The following is a 20,720-nucleotide window of genomic DNA, read 5'->3' on the forward strand; positions in this document are numbered from 1 at the left end:
TGCTCTATTACCCAATTATGCCCCCCCCTTCCTAATTTTTGGGTTTTCATTTTGCTTTAGGTTTTTCTGTGACTGTGGTGCTGGAACACTGTCTAATCCTTGTACATTAGCTGGTGAGCCTACACATGATACAGATACACTATATGACTCTGCTCCACCTATAGAATCTAATACATTGCAGCACAACTGAATTCTTCCCAAAAGAAAAAGTCCTGCCATTCTAACATCATAACTTAAAAACATTTTTTTTGGAAGAAGATTTAAAATATTTGCCCATGCTACAGGAAGAGACTGTATTAAAAATGGATACACGAGGTCAGTTGACACTATGAAACTCAAGCTACCAAAAAGAAAGTGGCAATATATTGACTCAGGATCTCAGAGCTGGGTGTTTTAGCATTACTGTGTAAAGACTTTTGAAGGGACAGAAGTGAAGAAAATAAGCTGCAATTTTTGTACAGATACCAACTTCTGAAAAAAAGCTGGTGTTTTTACAACTAGCATTGAATGCAGTCTAATTTGCAGTAGTACTCTTCAATAGACAAGCAGCTTTGTTGCTGCCTTTATGGACATGGGTACCAATTGCTTTTGTAATATGGTAAAAAATGTGAGCTAGCACTTCTGCGTTTCTTTTGATTTTTTTTTAACATGTATTCAGATTGAGAAATATGATTTTAATGCTTTAATCTCATGTAGTTTGTTTTTAATTTCAAGCAAAATCTTATTGTACTTGAATGTGCCCTGTTTTGTTAGCACACCTAGACTTGCTGTAACTGTACTCATGTCCCAGTATCTACGTTCTTTCTATGAAAGAGAAAACACTAATCTTAAATTATATCCAGCAATGTTTCTGGTATCCTTTAAGAAAAGTTAAGACTATTATTTCCTTCCCTTCCCTGTGCAGCATTCAAAATCACCCCTAGAAAAAGTGAGTGTTTTAATGAGACTTCCTAGGAAGGGATGCACTGTAAAACAAAAGTATTCTTGTAACTCAGTTTTGTGAAAGGTAAAAACTACTATGTTTTAAAGTACACTTTAGAAAGTCTCTTCAAAACAGTCCTGTATTTGAACTCTGTTCATAGTTTTTTTTGAACAGTTTAGACAAACTGCTGGAAATTAAGACAATTTCCTGCATTAAGCTGAGACAAGTATATATACAGCCCTATACAGTTTTCATAGCTTCCCCCCCCCATTTATGTGTATTGGTGACAGTGGGTATAAACAGCCTGAAAGTGTATGCATGTACCATAACATCTAGACTTAATATATTGTGGAGTATTCAATAACCATTATGTAGAAGGTAGATAAGAATTAAAAGGGTTTAATTTCCTAGAAAGAAAATGGAAAAATGGTCATTTTTAAAAAATAAAGTTTATTAGATCATAATGTTGTCTGAATTTACCAACTTTGTCAAAAAAGTCAACTCAGAGCTTCCAATGTAGTCTATAATTCCTCAATCAAAGTCAGCAACTTATGGACAGCTTCAGCATCTAAAGTCGACTTTTCACTAGCCAGACAAACTTCCCTTAAAATTAAAAAGAAAAGTTTTAGTTCACATTTTTCACAGGGCATCATCCATCCCCCTTTAGTTTTAATAAGGTCAGCTGCATAGCAAAATTATATCCAATTATAATTACCGAAATAATTGCAGTGAATGAGTCGTCTTCTCAAATTCTCTTGCTTTTCTATGTCCCTTTTGAATAACCTCCTCTGGAAGATTAGCAAGCCTTGCTGCATTAAAGCCATAGCTTTTAGGACAAGCTCCTTTGATGAATTTATAGAGGAAGGTAATGGTCTCCTGGCTGGGATCTTCACAATCGTTTTCTACCATGCATGCCTAAAAAAAAAAAAAAAATTTTTATTAGTTATATTCACGTGCTAGCAATGTAAGTAACCAACTTTAGGTTTCTCAGAAACCTAAACAATTTTTGAATAAGCAGTTTGCACATACCATGTGACCTAGGCGCACTGCAACATTTTGAGAATAATCTTCAACTAATGAATGGTAGTGGGTAGAAAACAATGTACGACACTTTATATTCTCAGCAAGTTCTTTAACAACTGCATTTGCTATTGCAGTCCCATCAAATGTTGCAGTACCTCTTCCTGTGGAAGTAAGATGCATAAATTATATATGTACCAAAAAGGATGTACCTCACAAAGGAATGCAAAAAACAGGATACAACAGCAACATCAGTTGGTACATCCCAAGTATTCTGTAAATAGGCACTGTTTACTTAAATAGGTCTGCCTTGCAGTCCTTCGACTGGGGGTACATTTCTTTTAAAGAATACTGATCTTCAAAAATTTATTAGTTCTTAAATATTCTCATTAACAAATAAATATATTCTCATTATCCCATAGTATAGCAACTAAATCTGAATAGGATTAAGAAATTTAATAAAGACATTTCACATTATCTCACCTCCAACTATGGGTCCATGGCACAAAGGTGAGTGCATTCATATACTTAGAGCTAATTCTTTGTACTAATGTTTCAAAGATATTCTTCAAATGGACATTTTAATATCTTACCTAATTCATCCACAAGCACGAGAGAATGTGCTGTTGCATGCGTAAGTATACTGGCAGTTTCACTCAATTCAACAAAAAATGTGCTTTCACCTTAAAAAAAAAAATCACAAATGTGTAATTGTATTATGACAGTGAATTCATCTTTTAGGTCCATATCATTTGAATTTATCATGAACTACCCAGTAGCATCTAAATGTTAAATCTCATTACTTCTAGTATTTTAAGAATTGCATGTTTACAAATGCCTGAAGCATTCTGCTTCACATGACACCAAAAAAACAAAAAACAAATCAAACATCAAATAAAGCCATTAGGTGGGAAAAATACTTTACCTGACATTATTCTGTCTGAGGCACCTAGTCTAGTAAACACTCTATCAATTGGTGTGAGCCTACACACTTCAGCAGGTACATAACAACCCATCTGGGCCATTACAGCTAATAGGCCAGCCTGTGAATGAGAGGAAAAGGGTCCTTTAGGAAGAACACAGATATACATACAGATCGATGTAGATAACAGAGATATAGCTCTGTATATCCAGAACCCAGAGACAATAAGCCAAGCTAATTAATAAACATTAATCTTAATAACCATTATGTCGGAGTCAGACACTCTTAAATCTTCACAATCCTAAATAGGAATAGTGAGGCTTAGAAGGCAAGAGGCTTAGGGCCTAACTGGCCTGAAAACCTCACAGTGTACTAGAGATTCTCAACCCTGGCTCCACGATAGAAATCACTGGGGTGCTCGGGGGTGCTCCTGAAAACTACTGATGCCAGGAACCAATTCCAGATTAAATGAATCCATTTCAAAGGATGGAATGAATCCCCATGTACATTTTTGAGCTCTCTGGATGATTTTGATTGAAAAACGAAAAGTGCTTACTTCGGCAGCAGACACTAAAACTGGAATGACATACAGGAGATTAGCATGGCCCCTGCTAAAGGATGACATGCAAATTCATAAAGCATTCCACTTTTTTTTAAAGGGGGTTGAACAATTTGGTGAACAGAAATATATAATATAGTACAGGAGAGCACGAGAATCAGCAAATATTTTCTGTCAATGTTTCTGTCACTTTTTTTTTTTTTTACAACCTTTTGAAAATGTAAAAAATCATGTTTAGCTCATGGCTGCCCAATCTCTGGTATAAAGGGAAGACATAATTTGTTTTCCCTAAAAAGAGGTTCCCAATAGTTACTAACGGTCATGAATTTTATTTGCTTTTTTTTGTATCTAAATAACTGCCGTGGTTCTTTTATAAGTGTTCCTTCAAATGAGTCTAACTGAAGGACATACCTGTAACATTTGTCTAATTTTTGTTCATTATGAATATACATCTACCTTCAGAGGAAATTAATTGAATCAAATCAAAAAGCTTATAAAGAAATGACCTGAAACTTCCTTTTTAAAAGTGTACTTCCCTTAACATCAGGCAGATACATGATTGATGAAGAAAACACAATTCTTGATGTTATGACACAGGAGTTTCCCTTTGCTTCCTTGTAAGTCAGTGACTGATTGTAATTCATGTGCTATTAGGAAAAGGATGGCCTAAATATGTAACATATTCATTCTTAATAGTCAGTTTACCTGTCTCATGAGTGTAGACTTGCCCCCCATATTCGGTCCAGTAACAAGCACACAATAAGCTTTGCCATTTTCCTCCTCTTCTTCCTCACAGCCTATTAGAATGTCATTGGGAATAAAGTCATCTCCAAAAAAAGTCTTCGTAATACAGGGATGGCGTGATCCTTTAAGGTCTAAGAAGACGGGAGTGTCTTCTTTTGGCAACAGAATTACTGGACGACACATAGGACCATCACCCCCACGACTGTAGTTAGCCAGGCACAATAAGACATCTGTTAAAGAGATGGTAAAAGTGAGGCTTCATCATTTTTGGGGTTTCTTGATAATCACAAAGACCCAACTTCTATAGGATGGTTCCTAAAACTGCTTTTTCAGGAGATGGTGTGTCCTACTTTCTTTTTAGACATAGCAGCTTTTTTCCTAACAGTGGGCATTCTAGTGACATCATTAACACTAACAGCACAAATTCAGTGCCTATTTATTATATATGGCTTCATTATAGAATTTATAATCCTGGGAGAGCAGAATGTTCTGACCACAGGCACACTAATATAAAACAATCTTAAGAGGAAAATAAGTTCACCAATTTTGAACACCTGTGCTGAGGGAGGACTTTAAATTACCCACCAAATTGTTTGAAGCTGTATTGGCTTAAGGAAAAAATGTGGCACACACTCAAAACAAAAATATGCTATTCTATTCTGGACAGCTGTGTTCAGATTACAATAGTTTTGTTACAAGTTTGGGTAAATTGGTAGCTGTATTTGTAAAACAAAAAAAAAACTGTAAAACAGCAAAGGCTCTAAATAAGTTGGCCATGAAATTTAAAGAGAAAGGAAATTATGAAGCGCAAAAGGTTTCAAATTTGGGGCTAAGAGGAAAAAGATTAAAATCTTTTAAGACATGCATGTAAAGACAACAATGCAAAGGTTTTTAAAAAAAGTGATGGGTCAAGGAGGTATTTTTAAAAACAGTATTCACCAAATACTAAAAATTCAATTGGAAATTTTTTCATTAAAAGTACTTTTATTGGGGCGGCCGGTTAGCTTAGTTGGTTAGAGCGTCGCGGTGCTCTTAACAAGCTTATGGGTTCCATCCCCACATGGGCCACTGTGAGCTGCGCCCTCCACAACTAGATTGAAACGACTTGGAGCTAATGGGTCCTGGAAAAACACACTTAAAATAAATAAAAGATTGATAAATGTACTTTTTTTTATCTTTTCAATCATTCAAGACTGAAGAAAGGCCAGTGGGCTACTAACACTGGCTACTAATTAAAAGTTTCTAAAAAAAAAAAACGTTTCTAGTGAATAACTGAAATGACTATGGACAAGCTAGTCATTTCATAGTGCGGAAGCAAGTATATACTTGTCAAAACCCATATATATACCTTGTTACTTGTGTTTAGGAATATGTGTTAATGTCCCGGGACTCTGCAATGGTTTTAAATCTCAGTCCACAACTGGGACACAGGTAGAGCATTACTAACCAAAGCCGTAGAACAAGCTTGTTGGAAGTCTTACCTAACACTGTGATGCACTCCACAGCAGCCTGCCAGTCCTTGTAATTTTTATCAAAGTTATAGAATAGTCGCCGCATGCAGTCCTTCAATGACACGTCTCTCCGTTCTTCAGCATTTATCAGATTAGCCAACTTCTTCTCAATAGTTTTGGTCCAGTATCGTTTACAGCCCTTTTTGGTGGATTTCAATTCATACTCTTCTGGCAAATTACGAGTGATGAAATTCTCTGGAATTTCCAACTGGTAACGGTTCCTACCAATCCCCCAATAGACTATGCTCCTACAGCCAATTCGACTGCGCTGTTTCTCCAAGTATTCCAGGAGGCTCTGTTCATTTTCTCTTATGTCAGCGAGAGCTTGGTCATAATCAGAGTCAAATCCTGCTTTGGGAGTGATCAGTCCAGTCTTTCGAGCCTTTTCATGGTCAAAGGCTGTATCCCATCGGTTCAATTCCATAGTCAAATCAGGAAAACGGCCTTCAGGATTTTTTGTCTTCAGAGTAATGATCTGCTTAAGGATTTTAGACTTGAAGTCATCGACAACTTCTTCCATAATCCCTATAATTTTACATATTACTTTGAATCCTTCCAGAGCAGAAAGAAAGTCAATAATCTTTTTTTTGCTGTATGTAGTTTCTTCATACATTATAGCCCTGCTATCTGGGTGGTTCTGGCTCTTCAAAGGAGACCCAACATTATGAATTTTACTCAGTAGCCTCTCAAGGTCTGGAAGCTTCTTTAGAAGGTCTACAACCTCAGAGACTTTGTCAGGCACAACCATTAGGTCTTCTATAGCATCTAGACGATCATTGATAGCATAAGGATTACACAGTGGGGCACAAAGCCATTGCTTTAGGAGCCGCTTACCAAAAGGAGTATGGCAAGTATCAATCTTCTCTAGTAGGGTACCTTCGGTAGAACCATTTGTTCCATTCAGAAAGATCTCCAAGTTATTTAATGTCACAGAATCTAGCACCATTCGTTGATTGGCTTTAGCAAAGACAGCACCAGGTCTTGTTGCACTGACCATGTCCGAATCTAAGGGAATATATTCTTCAAAATTAGCCATTGATAAAAGTTCCTGATCTATAAGGCATTTTTTGAGGTAGAAGACACAACCACCTAGAGCCGAGAGGGCCAATTCACTCTTCTCTCCTGGTGTCAACCCAATAGAATCGGACTCTGAGGTCATACCTTTAAGTACCCGGGGTAACATTACCCCCCTGTCCTCATTCAACTTTTCTGTAAAATACCCTTCTTCAAGGAGAGTTCTCAAAGTTTTGGCTGCATCCCAAAACTGGGAGCCTGGTATCAGACCTTCCTGAAGAGAAGAGGATAATGAACCCTTCAGAATCATCTTAGTTTCTGTTGAGAGATTTCCTTTCTCAAACAAGACTTGTACCGGAGGATAATGTGCCACTAAAGTCCTAAACCTGGAACAATGACGATCATCTGAAAACTGACCTATGAAAAACTTTCCCATTGAGGCATCAACAAAGCATACACCATATACTCGAGTGTGGCCAGAAGTATCTTCCTCTTTTTCTTTGAGGCTAAGAAGATATTTACTGTAGTTTTCAGAGGGGTCACCTTCCAACACACTGTACGTCTGTGTACCCTTGGTAATGATTCTACAAATCTCCCTCCTCACTACTCTATCATGCTTAGATATATGTGCCATCTTTCGGCATCGTGCCTCCATCATTTCTGGGGTCTCAGTCTGTTCCACTCGTGCTACTTTATAGCCCTTCTGGACCAGGGAATCTGAATATCGGCCAAATGCAATTTCAGGGAAACCCGAATGGGCCCAGTTGCCTTTCATGAACACCAGTCCTAGTTCATTGACTCCAATAAGAGCATCCATGTGGTACAGCTCATAAAACTTCCCCACCTTGTAAAATATGACAAGATCAAAGTTCTGAGACTTAATCTGCCACCACTTCCTCATCCCAGGAGTACAGGAATTAAGGAAATCTTCAGGCACATGGAGTGTAGATGCATCAAAATCTGGGTGATCTGGTCGCCTCCTGTGCATATCTCTTCTCTTTTCGTCCTTAAGCCATTCTAAAGTTTCATGATACCACAAAGTGGTGCGACTACTGTTATCACATCCTCCACTATTGTGGCCCTGGGATTCAGAATTTTGAGGGGGAGAGAAAGCACTCAAAGTACTCTTGGTTTCTGATGAAATGCCAGTTGTTCGTTTGGTGGCTGGGGGCATTTCCTTCCTTGAACTTTTCCTTTTGAGAGAGCCATTTCCAGTCACCATTCTCTTCCGCTTTGGAGCAACTTTCACAGAGCTGTGTAGGCCTTCACTGTCGCTATCCCCCATTCCACTGCTTATTTCATCACTGCTTCCTTCCTCCTTAGCATCGGGTTTGAATTCTACATCAGAGCCACCAACATCGCTCTCAGAGTCGGATATGACCCTCCGTTTTTTAATTTGGCGGCTACTTCGCCTAGATCCTTGGACCTTCGGCTGCACTTCCTCTTCACTCTCAATTTCATTATCTTCACTCTTATCTGATGCATAAGTTGCACCTACCTGGCAGGCAAAAAGAGTATTTAAAAATAAAGCAAATTTTGGAAAATTACCGTATTGCTGTAGAATACCTTTTGGTATGCTGCCATTTCATACACTAAGAGAAAAACGCACCTTCAAAAATGAGCAACTTATTTTCTTTCTCCAAGAATACCAATTTCAGTTTCCCCTAACATTAGAACGAGTATCACACAAGATTAAGTGACTCTGTCACCAGCGTCCTATCCTATACAACAGTGAGGAAGCCATGAGCATGCTCACACATCACAAACACCCATAGGTGATGCATTTGTTAACAGTCACAGCTATGAAAATAAAATCTTCAAATCTCCCTGTTGGCTTTCTTCCATAGTTACCTCTCTTCTTACAGTTGGACATTATTGTGAAGTTCACCATTTTATATATTCTTTAGTATAAGCAGTAAGTAATCTATACCAATTCTAGTCCTTGCTCTTTCACAAACTATCTTGTTGGGCAAGGCACATTCACTTAGGATCTCTCATAAGTATGAGGCTAAATGATCTCTGTAGTTACCCAGTTCTAAACCTGATCGTTATGACCAAATTACAATTAAGAACTTTTTTTCTTTCACTGCTCTTAAAATAGCCATTATATTAACTTGGTTATTCCTTCATCTATAAGACAATAGAGTAAAACATAATATCAAGCTTATAGAAGAATCTCTTTTAAGCACATACCTCATTAATTTATTAATGTTTTAAATGAACAAAATTTGTTCATTTCCTTAACAGGATTTAATTCACTCAAATAGTGATCATTAACATTTGAAACCAAGATTGTATTTCAAGGTTACTCAACCTCTATTCCTAATCCAAAATACAACAAAAAGTATTAGAACATAAAACTGGATAATTAATTTCCAGGGCCTGACCACACCCCTCCCCATAGTCGCTTACTATCAGACACCATAACCAAATTTATCACTATGTCTCCAGCTCTTACTATCTCTAGCTCTCTAGCATGTGTCTCCCAGCAGACTTGAGAATTTAAATAAAATGGGGTGCTAGGCTGCTGAGATTCTATGTCATTTATACTCCAGGGAAGTACAGGAGTGTATACAGAGTATACTAAAACATACACATATACATGAAACGAGAAGATCACTTTACTATGTCCCCCCGTCACCTAAAAGAAATAACTGTAATGTCCCACCTCCATTTCTTCTTCCTCTGGTTCTGAGGGCTCATCACACACTGCCAATTCAAGCCTTTTACTCTTGTCTTTATTCAAGGCTTCATCTGCACGTTGCATTGCTCTGAGTATTTCAGGCTTTGCACTGTAAAAATGACCTCCTTTCTGGGCTTCCTTTGATTTTGAACCTAAAAATACGTATTTATAAGCAAGAACTGTTGGATGGATAGTTGGTTCAACCTACAACACTTGCCCTAATGAACAAGAATAACAAGTATAATTTTTAATGTTCCATTTACTTTTAATTAATATGAACAAATCAATAAAGCCCACAAGGAAGGAGTCAAGTCTTCAGGGTAAATCTACCAGTGAAACAAATTACCTCCTTGAAGCTGCGTCCCCCAGGACCACTTAGTTTCTCTCCTAATGGCCTGGGGCTATAGCCCTAAACAAACAGGGAAGGCACACCTCTTCGAGGGAGGCAAGAGATGTCAAGGGGTTTGTTCTGTGACCCTTTTTGTAAAAAATTACTTCAGGAAGGCCAAGACTGCACTGTCAGTTAGATGAAGCTATGAGAGTAAAACTAGATCTGCCCCAAGGCAGTTGGATAGGATATATTAAAAAATTACCCTGATGTGAGGGACCCTGACATTTTGGGAGGGTGACCCAGTTCAGATGCTGAATGTGTTAATTTTTTTTTTTTCAAAACAGTTGCACTGCTTTAAAGTAAAATTCTTCCTTTATTCAAAAAGCTGTAATATTAAATGACACTTCTATCACTGAGAAGAAGATGAGATGCAGGAGATCCCTAGTCTAATGGTACAAAATCTTTTTTAGGAATCGTAACTAGGGATGTCTCTTTCCTTCTACCCAAATATACCTGGAAAACAAACCTGAATTTGTCTAAATTGAACAGATCCAGACTTCACATTATTTCTTTCTGTATACTAAAACTTACAGGACATCCTAAATTTCCATAGAATTAACAACTTCTATGGGCTGCCTAAAAATAAAGCTGCAATTTCCCTTTTCTCTAAAGAGCTGCCTGCACCAAAGCTACAAAATGCAACAATCAAAATCATGTGGCATGGCTCTCAATTTTTCCCAAAATTCCTGTTGGCAGCTGTACTCACCCCCTACCTATCTAGTGACATTTCTGCAAACTCTACAATTCTAAGGACTCTTCCCCTAAAAGAGGCTTTTTTTCATCCATGCCTCTTTGCTGATTTACTCACATACATGTATTGCAACAATATAAAAATTTAAAGGGGAAAGAGCAGAATGCACAGGGGTGACTTTAGAAAACAGTGACAGCTTAAGTATACTTTTTTGGATCTTTTTTAAAGTCATTTTGCCAAAACTTTGTTTACAATCTCAAAATTAGTCCTGGAAAAAAGATTTCATTCATCATGTGGTCCAACTCACTCATTTTATATGAGTAAACAGTATTAGAAGTAAGTTACTTTGGTTGGCCAAGATTATACAGCAAATTACTGGAGGACACAGAACCAAGTTGCCTGATTATCTTTCCATCTTGCATGTCAGATTTCCACGTAGAATTAACTTTCTTCAGTGTGCCCTCCCCACCCTGCAGGATGAACACTATAACCAAAGGCATGATTCCCAGAGATTTCTGGGAAACTGACCTTTGTTCTGTTTCCAAAATATTGAGTTCAATAACGTCCTACCCTGGAAAGTCTGAGGATAATGGATGAGGACTTTTTCATGCTTGAGCGTATAGGCACTTTTTTTTTCAACCATTATGTATGTCCTGTATAATTCAAGAGATTGATGGGATTCACCTAACTGAAGTGAAAGCTACAACAAACACACTGCTGTAGTCTGCTCGTGTCTGTGATAAATAAGGCTGGGCCTAAGAAGACAAAGTTAAGGTTCCAGAAGCTTGATGTGAAACTGAACTCAGATGTGCTCATAAGGGAGGATTTTGAAGGCCAGGTAAGCATACGTCTCCATCTGCCCTAGAGAATGTCACTGATCTCTATACTATGTACAATGCCTTTCTTTTGGATCCTCTTTAAGATGGCACATTCTTTAATTTACCCTTTTCGTGTCTGAATTTGATTATTTTGGTCCAAATCATGAGATCCAGTTATGAAATCATTTTTCACTTAAGGAAATGAATGATATTGCTGTTAAGTCACTCAAAGGACACAAAAATTCCAGTCCACATAACAAACTGGCTGAAGACCAGATACAGGCATTTTATCCTTTTCCCTTGCTAGAAGCTTTCACTACACCACTCCTGCAATTTATTGAAATAAAACACACCTTTTTTCACTGTATGGCGATGCTGACACTTGTGCTTATGTGCACTCGTGTCTCTCTCTCTCTCTCTCTCTCTCTCTCATGCGCGCGCGCACACACACACACACACACACACACAGTGAAGTGATTCTCTTACCTGTATATGGCTTTAACAGCCTTCTGCTAACCCAGCCCCTTGTCGGGCTGTCATCAAAAAACTGTACATGAATGCGGGCGCATTTCCCTTTCTCACGGATGAATGTTCCGTCAAAAGGATGGTTGTAAACCAGGCAAGGCCACCAGGGGTAACCCTCCATCTTGGCCCACACCAAATCACCTGGTGAGAAGTCACAAGAACTGTTGCCAAAAAAAAAGACATAACTTGGTTAGTATTTGGTTTAGTTACATTAAAGGTAATTACCTTCAAATAAACAATTACAAGAAAGGTATTGTTAAGACTCTTCTGAAGTCTTCTGGCATTAATATTCAAGCATAGAAATTATTTTTTTAATCAGATTTAAGTTATTTTTTTAAACATAAGCAAATATCACAATACTATTAAGACAAATACAAACATAATGAATTCTGGTATTAAGGTGAGAAATTTTTTCAGAAGCATTCAATTTAAAAACTATAGCAGAATTCTGCTAGAATATTGATGGTGGGAAAAAGGTACAGACTCATTGTAAATGCGCTCTAAATTGTAATAAATCACACACTACAATATGGTATATATCAGGAAGTGGATCTGACACAGTATTAATATTAAACATACCAACTATGTAATTTGCTAATTACAGTAAATATTACCTCATTAAACTTTGCTTGGATTCTCCAGTTAAGCTCGTATGTATTATTCCAAAATACTCCAAAAGCTACCTAGCACACGACCACCCCACTGCTCCTAAAATTCTAATTTCATGGAAAAAGTCAACAAGTAAGTGCCTAATGTTCCCATTATATGAGTACCTATGCCTGCAGAATCAAAACTAGATTCAGTCTTCACAAAATCTGAGTTAAGGAGAGGGCAGAGGTAGAAGAATCTGGCTAACAGACAGCAGGAGAGGTCAGTGATGGAGAAGGATTAACCCTACTCAAGTACTCTATACCAAAATTTTCTAAGCTGGTCTACAGGTTTTCACTGAACAATTACCAAAGTAAAATAAGTACATTACAAGAACAGTGATCATTAGACAATCAAGGCCACCTTATTCAGACCCAATCATGAAATTTCTTTAAAACATGAACATAGAAACCCCTAGGCTAGACAATTATGAGAAAAGAACCAAGTATGACTTCAGCTGGTGCTTGTCTCAAGGGCCTTACATACAGTCTTCTCTCAATTTATAGAAATCTACAGTGACCTACAGTAGTTTAAAATATTGCCGTCAAGCTCACTACATAGGTCATCTTCAAACAGGACTTCTTATGTAAATGCTTCTTCCTTACTAACATATCCATTAATTAACAGGAGACAAAGACCCTCATCACTGTGCAGAATGGTTTGTTTACAAGCCTCCCTATTGTCAAGGAGGCTTTCCCTAAACTCAGCCATGCAGCCACTTAATCACAAAACCCATCTCACTGCCATCAGAAAACCACAAGCTTTCTATGTACCTAAGTACCTGAGAGTACCTTTAAAGCTGTACTTTTATTTTTGCTGCTAAAGGAGGAAAATAACTTTCGTCTATATAAAGACACTGTGTTCTGAGTCTGAACTTTTAGAAGATCGGCCAAACAGAGCAAATACATGTCATGTCAAGGAAGCATATTTGTGGCTCTATGGTCCTGAGACATCTGGCTTCAAACTGTGTGTTGGCCAAGGCAGATTTTTCTGAAGGGGGACCAGTAGGGATACCCATCTGCCAAGCCTGGCTGCCATTCTTTAAGGCAACTAAACCCCTGAAGAGATGGAAACTCAGGTAAGGGTGTGTACATAGCAAAGCCTTAACGCCATCACTGGCCAGTCTGAGGCAGTTTCTCCCCTGTGTATTTAAATTATTAAATATCTCTAGATGAGTCCTAAGGCTGACCAGTATAGAGTGAGGTTTACAAAGTGTTCCTGGTTTGTAAAACTGAAGATAACTATTTTTCTTGCCTGTGTGAACTAAGTTATACAGGGCAAGAACTAAAGAAGGACTCAACAGGGCACCAGCTATTTCATTACATACATGTCTATAAAAGTTACAAGTTTTCAAGAATGGAGTTAAGTGCATCAGACTTTGATAAGAATGCACATCTTGGTAGTTACTACATCTGAAGTTCAAGGGAGCAAGATGTCCCAAACCCAGTGAAATTCTATTTTGCCTGATATGAGGCAACAAACCACTTGCAGGAATCTCTTGTATTAGCGGCTCCCAGAGAAACTAAATAAATGACTAGATCAAAATTCTTGAGCAAAAACTCTGCGATGGCCACACCTGCCTCCTGAAAGTTCCTCTCTATCCTCAATTAAATCAGAATAATTTAAGTTTCTGGGACCCAAATGGCATGTGGGAAAAATCTTTTGAGTTTTATAACTGCACTATGTCATAGTACTGTTTTTACATGAATAAGTTAATCACTCTAGTTTTAGTCCAAAGGAAAAAACTTGAACTAAGACTACTTTTACCTTAAAACTGCCATTTCTACAAATACAATGAAAACTGTAAAACAAATTGTAAAAGGTGTTCAAAGGTCTCAAAATTCTTAGAAAATACTGCTTTCCGAGCAACCAATTGAAAATTTTAATGCCTTTAAATTTATTTGAAAGGCAAATGTGCATCATCACTAAAGCAAAAGAGTAAAAAGCTAATTACAATCGTTACGTTTTGAAATTTCTCATCTGTAAAGCTAAAATATTATAAACTGAACTGTTTCAACAAAAAGTTTTTCAACATCACCTTACCCTAAATATAACCTGATACTTACAGAATCTTACACATAACGTAACTTCTCTGCTGTTAAGAATTGCCAGTCCACTATAAAATGCTAAGACTAAAAAAACTCAGTAACATACATGGTTCCTCCAATGCTAAAAGGCTTTAAGAAAATAGGTGACTTTAAAAATTCTGGCCTAGGAAACACTGGTCCCCAGCTAAAGAGAGAACTGAGCAGGTAATACAATGTATTATGTAATAAAACTAAACATTGTGAACATTCCTTAATTAAAATTTTTCCTCAATGCTAACAAAGAAATTTTTAATATATTAATTTTTGTGCACAAACTTTAACTTTTTAAAGGTAATTTAAAATTCTTTAACTTATTTAAAATAGTTATGCAGTCTCCAAAGAATGCCAAAATAAAAGAAACAAATATTTTAATACATGCAAATACTCAGATTTTTAGACCAACACTAAATACTGTATTTAAAAATACCTAAATAAATGTTAAGTGTGGGAAGACAGCTGGATATGCCATAATTTAAATATCTGCTATCTTTCATACATTGGTGCTTGTAAGAGCCAAACAATCTTATAAAACCACAGGCATGTACAACTGCTTCTACTTAAAACTATTTCTTTAACAGTCGTACATTAACTTTACTGTATTTTAATAGTTAGCTATGTTTTCTAACAATCTTAACATCTTTCTCTTTTCATATGATGAAGACTGTGTTAATATGAGCAAGGCTCATATAGCCCTATGCAGTGCAATGAATCCAATTTGACAATATCTAGACCAAAAGGTCACCTCACATCTAAGTATTATATTAATTACATATGAAATGCACAGGTTCTTCCTAAATAAAGTCCAAGCTGAAACACCAAAATATCGGAATTATATTTAGTCAAGTATGATTTTACAAGTGTCTCTAAAACTTTAATATTTCTTAAATGTTTGATACTGGGATTTTAAAGACTGGGGGAAAAAAATCAGATACCCCAGAGAAACAAACATAAAAGCCTTCATACAACCAAAAGTAAGAAATGACCCAGTTAGTAAAACTAAATATACATTGAACATACCTTTAAAATTTTGCTTTAAAAGTCGCATTATTTTTGCTTTCTCTTTAGTCCACAACCTTCATAATTAACATTTTTGGCTACCTACTTTTTAAAAAATAGATACCAAGAGCATTGCTAGAATTTGCTTCTAAGCCATAAAGATAAACTGGGTTTGTCTAACAAGCTTGTGTATATAAACACTGAGTCATCACATACATGAAAACACAGGGCACGTGGCATCCTGCTACTTTTCTCATGGCCATTTACTTCAAAGGATATCATCTCGACTCCTTCCACTCTGCTTCCATTATCTAAATCATCACCAACACCTGCCTACTCTACCACTTGGATCTCTCACACCTCCTCTTCTATATCCTCTCTATCCCCACTACCACTACCCACACGTCCTCTCCATTATCAAACAGCCTCCGAACGGGTCTCCTCACGGAACATACTTCAACCAGAGTGTTATTTCTAAATCACTCTCCTCTGTGGGTTTCTTAAATAAAACCTACAGAAGCATAAGCCATAAAAAAAAAGGACTGACAAACTCGGCATTACAATCAGTAACTTCTGTTCAAAAGATGTCATGAACTCACAAAAGGACAGCACAGGGTGAAAAAAGACTTTTACATCACATATAACAAAGAACTAGAAAAAAAGAGTCAAAACACCTAACACTTGAGCACATGACCAACATTAAAAGATGTTCAACTTCTGAAAGATTTTAAAACTTAAATTGTGAGGGCAGGTGGGAGCAGATGCCCAACATCTATTAGAAGCTTTCAGCTGACCCTCAAAGTCCAGATGGCTTTGTGGTCCATCAACCTGTTCACGACTGGATCCCTGCATACCTTCTCCAAGGCTCCCACCTCTTTTCTTTCTAGCCACAATTTGCTCTTCCTCTTCTTGAATCAACTTCCTACCACCCCTTCACCCTCTCTGTAGCCTGGCTAACTCCTAAGTCTTCTGGGTCTCAGCCTAGAAAACTGAAAACCTGCCCAGACCCATACATACCCCATCCTGCCCCAAAGCACAGAGAATTCACACACTGCTCTTGCTCTAGAGCTGTCTTTTTGCTTGTCCTGTTTACTGTTGTATACAGGATCCACAATGCCTAATATTGTGCCGGGCAGAGTAGGTACATGAACATTTGTTGAATGAGGGCAAAATTTATATACTGAAGAGTTTCCTTAGAAGCCTAGTATCAAATGCCCATCTTTCTTGAATATTCTGGAAATGGTCCCCATAGTTGATCAACTGTAAACAATGTTATTATGCTTTTATTATGAGGTCCTGAATTCAGACCTCAAAAAACAAATAGCATATGCTTGCTATTGAATATGTAAAGCACAATCATTAGCATGGATGCAGGAAGAATTAATTCAAATTCAAGTAAACAACACACCATGCATCTCTCACCATGAAAAATGGTCTGTTATGGATGATATATATGTAGAGGAGGAAAAATATTTTTCCCTCTACCCAGAGTTCTTGGCTGAGACTCCACTATAATAACAAGATTAACAAGAGAAAAACAAGTCTATTAACATGCATACCTCCTGTATACAGGGGAGCTACTGAGGAAAATTGAGTAACTCCCAGAGACAGCCCAAGTCACCACCCTAAACACCACCTGCAGCTAAAGACAAAAGAAAGATGGAGGAGCAGTTATGTTAACCAGGAAAAGTTAACAAGGGTAAGGTTATGCAGATTTAAGTCAGTGCCTTGTCCATTAATAAGAGTTTCTTGTAATTTAGAGTCATCCTTCTCTTACTGGCGCAGAGGAGACAGCCTTACAAGTGGAGATTTCCCTTATAAATGTAAATTTCACGTACAGAAGAGGAACTTCGGTTTTCAGAGCTTCTCCAGTGTCTGCTGTTTCTCAAAAACAATCAGCTCAAAATAATCTTTATGCCAGAGGTATATTCTGGGGGGCATATCCTGCTAACCTTCACAAAACTATATAAACTACCTGAAAGGGTTTCTTAAGTGAGGGAAACACTAAAATCCGTATAACACCTAAAACGCAGGGCATTTCAAATCGATTACTTATAACACTAACCAACTCTGATCCTGAATAAATTCATTATATTTTCTGAGCTTTTATTTCCTCATCCTTTCAATTGGCTGCCATTAAACTTTTTGCTCAATACAACACCTGGGATACACACAGTAAATGCAAGCTTTTCAAAATGTCGCCCGCTTCTCTGACAAAACGGCAGCCAAGCCCTGGAATAGCACTGAACTGCGCAGAAAATTAGGAGGACACTTCCGGGCAGGATTCCCCACAGTCGCGTTCATACATTCCTGCCCATGGCCAGATCAAGGCCTTAGGGGGCTCAACTCCGAAAACATTATGACGCCCATCCTCCCGTGGAACGGTCAACAAAAAGAGACTCTATTTCATAAAATAACATTTTCTTCAAATCGACACATTCCACGTGTCAAAATTAATACAGCTTCTCAAGCTTTCTTGTTTTGGTGCATATGCAGTCCACCTTCAGGACGACCCAACCGGATCCCAGCACTTTCAGCTACACCCCCCCCGCCCCGCCCCGCCAATCTCACTCGGACCAATGAGGCCCCTTGGTTTTGCGGTGTGACACACCCCCAGCGCTCTCCGCACCTTCTCCTCCACCCCCACTGGGAACTCCCGCACAGCCCCCAAACACAGGTCTAGGGCCCATCGTCCCCCATGGCGTCCAGGCGTCCGAGGATCATCTGCAAACATTAAGAGTTCCCCGAACGTCTACTGAAGCCCTAGTTTATTAGCTTTGAAGGAGGAACGAACCTTCTCGCACCCCAGTCAGTGTAGGCCGTGCACCCACTCCGTCCAGATGGCCGGCGTTCATCCTCCCTGCAGGCTTTCCTTTTTCCCGCCACCCCTCCCCCGCCCTGGTCAGGCACCACCCTCTCCCCAGCCCTGGGTACGCACCCCTCTAGGAGCGTGCGAAGCTCCTTTCTCTTCCCGCCCCACCCCCAGTGCTCCTATCTCCCCCTTCTCCTCCCTACCCAAGCAGCTAGCACTCCCTCTCCTCCACCCAGCCCCCAAACTGGGCAGAACGCATCTCCTCTTCCTCCAAACTCTGGCGTCTCCCCTCCCCCCTTCCTCCTGCAGCCCATTTCCTCCAACCTTGTTTACAATCTACACCCCCAGTGTTACAAACTCAGCCCCGGCATTCTTTCAAGGCAAGTGTGCAGCCTCACTTCCTCCGAGACCAGAAAGTGACCGCACACCCCAAATCCCCCGAGGCAAGCCTCCCTTCCCCGGGCTCCGTGTGATCCGCCGCCGTACCCAGCCACCGACACCCCCCCCACCCTGATACCTGGAGGGGACGGCAGGCGCTGCAGACCTCCGCAGCCCTCCATTGAGGTTCTTGGCCTTGGGCGGCGATGGAGATCTCACCAAGGGCCCGGGCCCAGGCCCAGCCTCGCTCCAAGCGGCATCCCCGCCGGAGGAAGGGGAGGCCCCAGTGGCAGCGGCGGCGCCGCCTTCACTTGAGGCCTTGTTGGCATTATTCAGCACTGGAGACTTGGGGAAGAAACTGTACAGCGTGCTCTGTCGCGACATAGCGACAGTCGGCAAGGCCCAACCGTTCTATCGGGCCAAGCGACTGGAGGCACAGCATCTACCGCGCGGCGCCTGCTGGCGGGAAATCAGGGGGGAGGTGCGTTGCACGGAAGGAACACTGGTCCCAGCCGCCAATAGGCAGGCGCCTCGGCAGGCACGGGCGGTGCCTCTACAGCGCGCGCCCGGCCCCGCCCCGTCGGGGCGCCTGGCGACGTGGGGACGGGAGGGGAGGGGCCGGCGCGCCACGAGGTGCAGCTGTGCGTTCTGCCCCCGGGCCCCAGCCCCAGAGAATGGAACCTCGGTGGGCCTGGCCTGCTGGCGGGCCTGCTGGCGCGGGAGCTGATCTGGGCTGGAACACCTTGGCAGGAAGCCGGGCTGCGGGCCTTGGAAAGCCGCCCCTCTCTGAGAGGCAAGGGGGCGCTCCTGGGGCCTGGGGCCTGCGAGCACCAGCTGGGCCCTTGTGTGCGGAGTCCATGCACAGCGTGGACATGAGTGCTGAAGTGCTGGGGGCAAACCCAGGGCCGCGGAAAGAGGCGCCTTCCAGCGCCTGTTTGAAAACTCCCGTGGGTAGACCGCTTCACCAAGGAACCAGAAAATAAAGGATGCAGACTTTTATCAACAGTAGATTAAGTCTCCTGTGCGCGTTGTATTCTCTAAGCGTTGCACGTAGTAGGCACTTGATAAATATTTGCTAAATTAATGCTAAGTGACAGGTCCTTTGCGTGTTTATGATAAAAATCTGCCAGCTACTCAGAGCTTTCCTTTGCTGGGCAACAATCCAATCATTTTACGTAGATTAATTAAATCCTCTCTATGAGGTAAATACTTCAGGTCTACCATTCTTTTTATCTGAACAGTTTAAGCCAGGTGTGTCTCAATGTAGGGTTTTTCAGGTTTTAGAAAAGTAACAGGATGTAAATAAAAAGTTCCTATTCTCCAAAGTCAAGAAAGAAATTAGACTGACAATTCTTTGGCCCTACGAAGTTTCCCGGAAAATAAGACCTAACCAGACAATCAGCTCTAATGCATCTTTTGAAGAAAAATTAATATAAGAACAGGTCTTATATTAAATTTTGCTCCAAAATTTGCTCTAAAAGACACGTTAGAGCTGATTGTGCGCCTAGGTCTTATTTTCAGGGAAACATGGTAATCACACATTTTAAGTAAATAATTATGGAACCTAGACTCCGGAAAACCAGCCCCAATCAGCAACAACTGTACTTTGGTAAAAACCTATAGAAGATCAGTTCTGTCAGGGGAAGCTGTGTTCTGCCACATGCTTCTCCTTTGCCAAGCAAATAATCATCTTTGTTTCAGATATATTTGAGAGGTACTCTCTTCCTTCCATGAGTAGAGATGTGACACCCCCAGAGATTCTGGGCAACACTCTGAAATCAAACATTTCTGCAGCAAAACATGCTTATTCACACTAAATGGGATAAATATTGTTAACAAAAATTCAACCAAGTAAATTCTGAAGGTTTAATTGGCTTGATTGAATGATTCCTGAATCGGGTAGCATCCCATCTAGCAAGTAGAAAGGAGCTCCAGAAGGCTACAGAGAGGCAAAGACTTCTAAAGGCAGAGAGGGAGTGGGAAAAGGAAACCGCAAATG

General features: G+C 39.8%; 2 protein-coding genes and 1 non-coding gene across 4 annotated transcripts in view; 2 read left to right on the forward strand and 1 right to left on the reverse strand.

Moving 5' to 3' along the window:
* FBXO11 (F-box protein 11) overlaps positions 1–1,384 on the forward strand; it is a 78,412-nt gene extending 77,028 nt beyond the window's left edge. Inside the window, exon 23 of one of the 2 annotated variants that reach the window (XM_033124358.1) lies at positions 61–1,384. In XM_033124358.1, the coding sequence (XP_032980249.1) occupies positions 61–190 (130 nt within the window). In that variant the 3' untranslated portion in view covers positions 191–1,384. The remainder of the gene's footprint in view (positions 1–60) is intronic. The other variant, XM_033124359.1, reaches the window with a different exon arrangement.
* MSH6 (mutS homolog 6) lies at positions 1,353–19,204 on the reverse strand. The gene is made up of 10 exons (XM_033124357.1): positions 18,861–19,204; positions 11,762–11,961; positions 9,361–9,527; positions 5,649–8,190; positions 4,129–4,397; positions 2,868–2,985; positions 2,536–2,625; positions 1,952–2,106; positions 1,638–1,837; positions 1,353–1,525 (listed from the first exon to the last, which is right to left on the reverse strand). The coding sequence occupies exons 1-10, from the start codon at positions 19,103–19,105 to the stop codon at positions 1,444–1,446; spliced, it is 4,068 nt and encodes a 1,355-aa protein (XP_032980248.1). The 5' UTR covers positions 19,106–19,204; the 3' UTR covers positions 1,353–1,443.
* LOC117033497 (U6 spliceosomal RNA) lies at positions 3,415–3,517 on the forward strand. The gene has a single exon (XR_004424892.1). It is a non-coding gene; the product is annotated as a U6 spliceosomal RNA (small nuclear RNA).
* Positions 19,205–20,720: the final 1,516 nt, after the last annotated feature.

The sequence above is a fragment of the Rhinolophus ferrumequinum genome, chromosome 13 (assembly GCF_004115265.2).
Source record: "Rhinolophus ferrumequinum isolate MPI-CBG mRhiFer1 chromosome 13, mRhiFer1_v1.p, whole genome shotgun sequence".
Lineage (NCBI taxonomy): Eukaryota > Metazoa > Chordata > Mammalia > Chiroptera > Rhinolophidae > Rhinolophus > Rhinolophus ferrumequinum.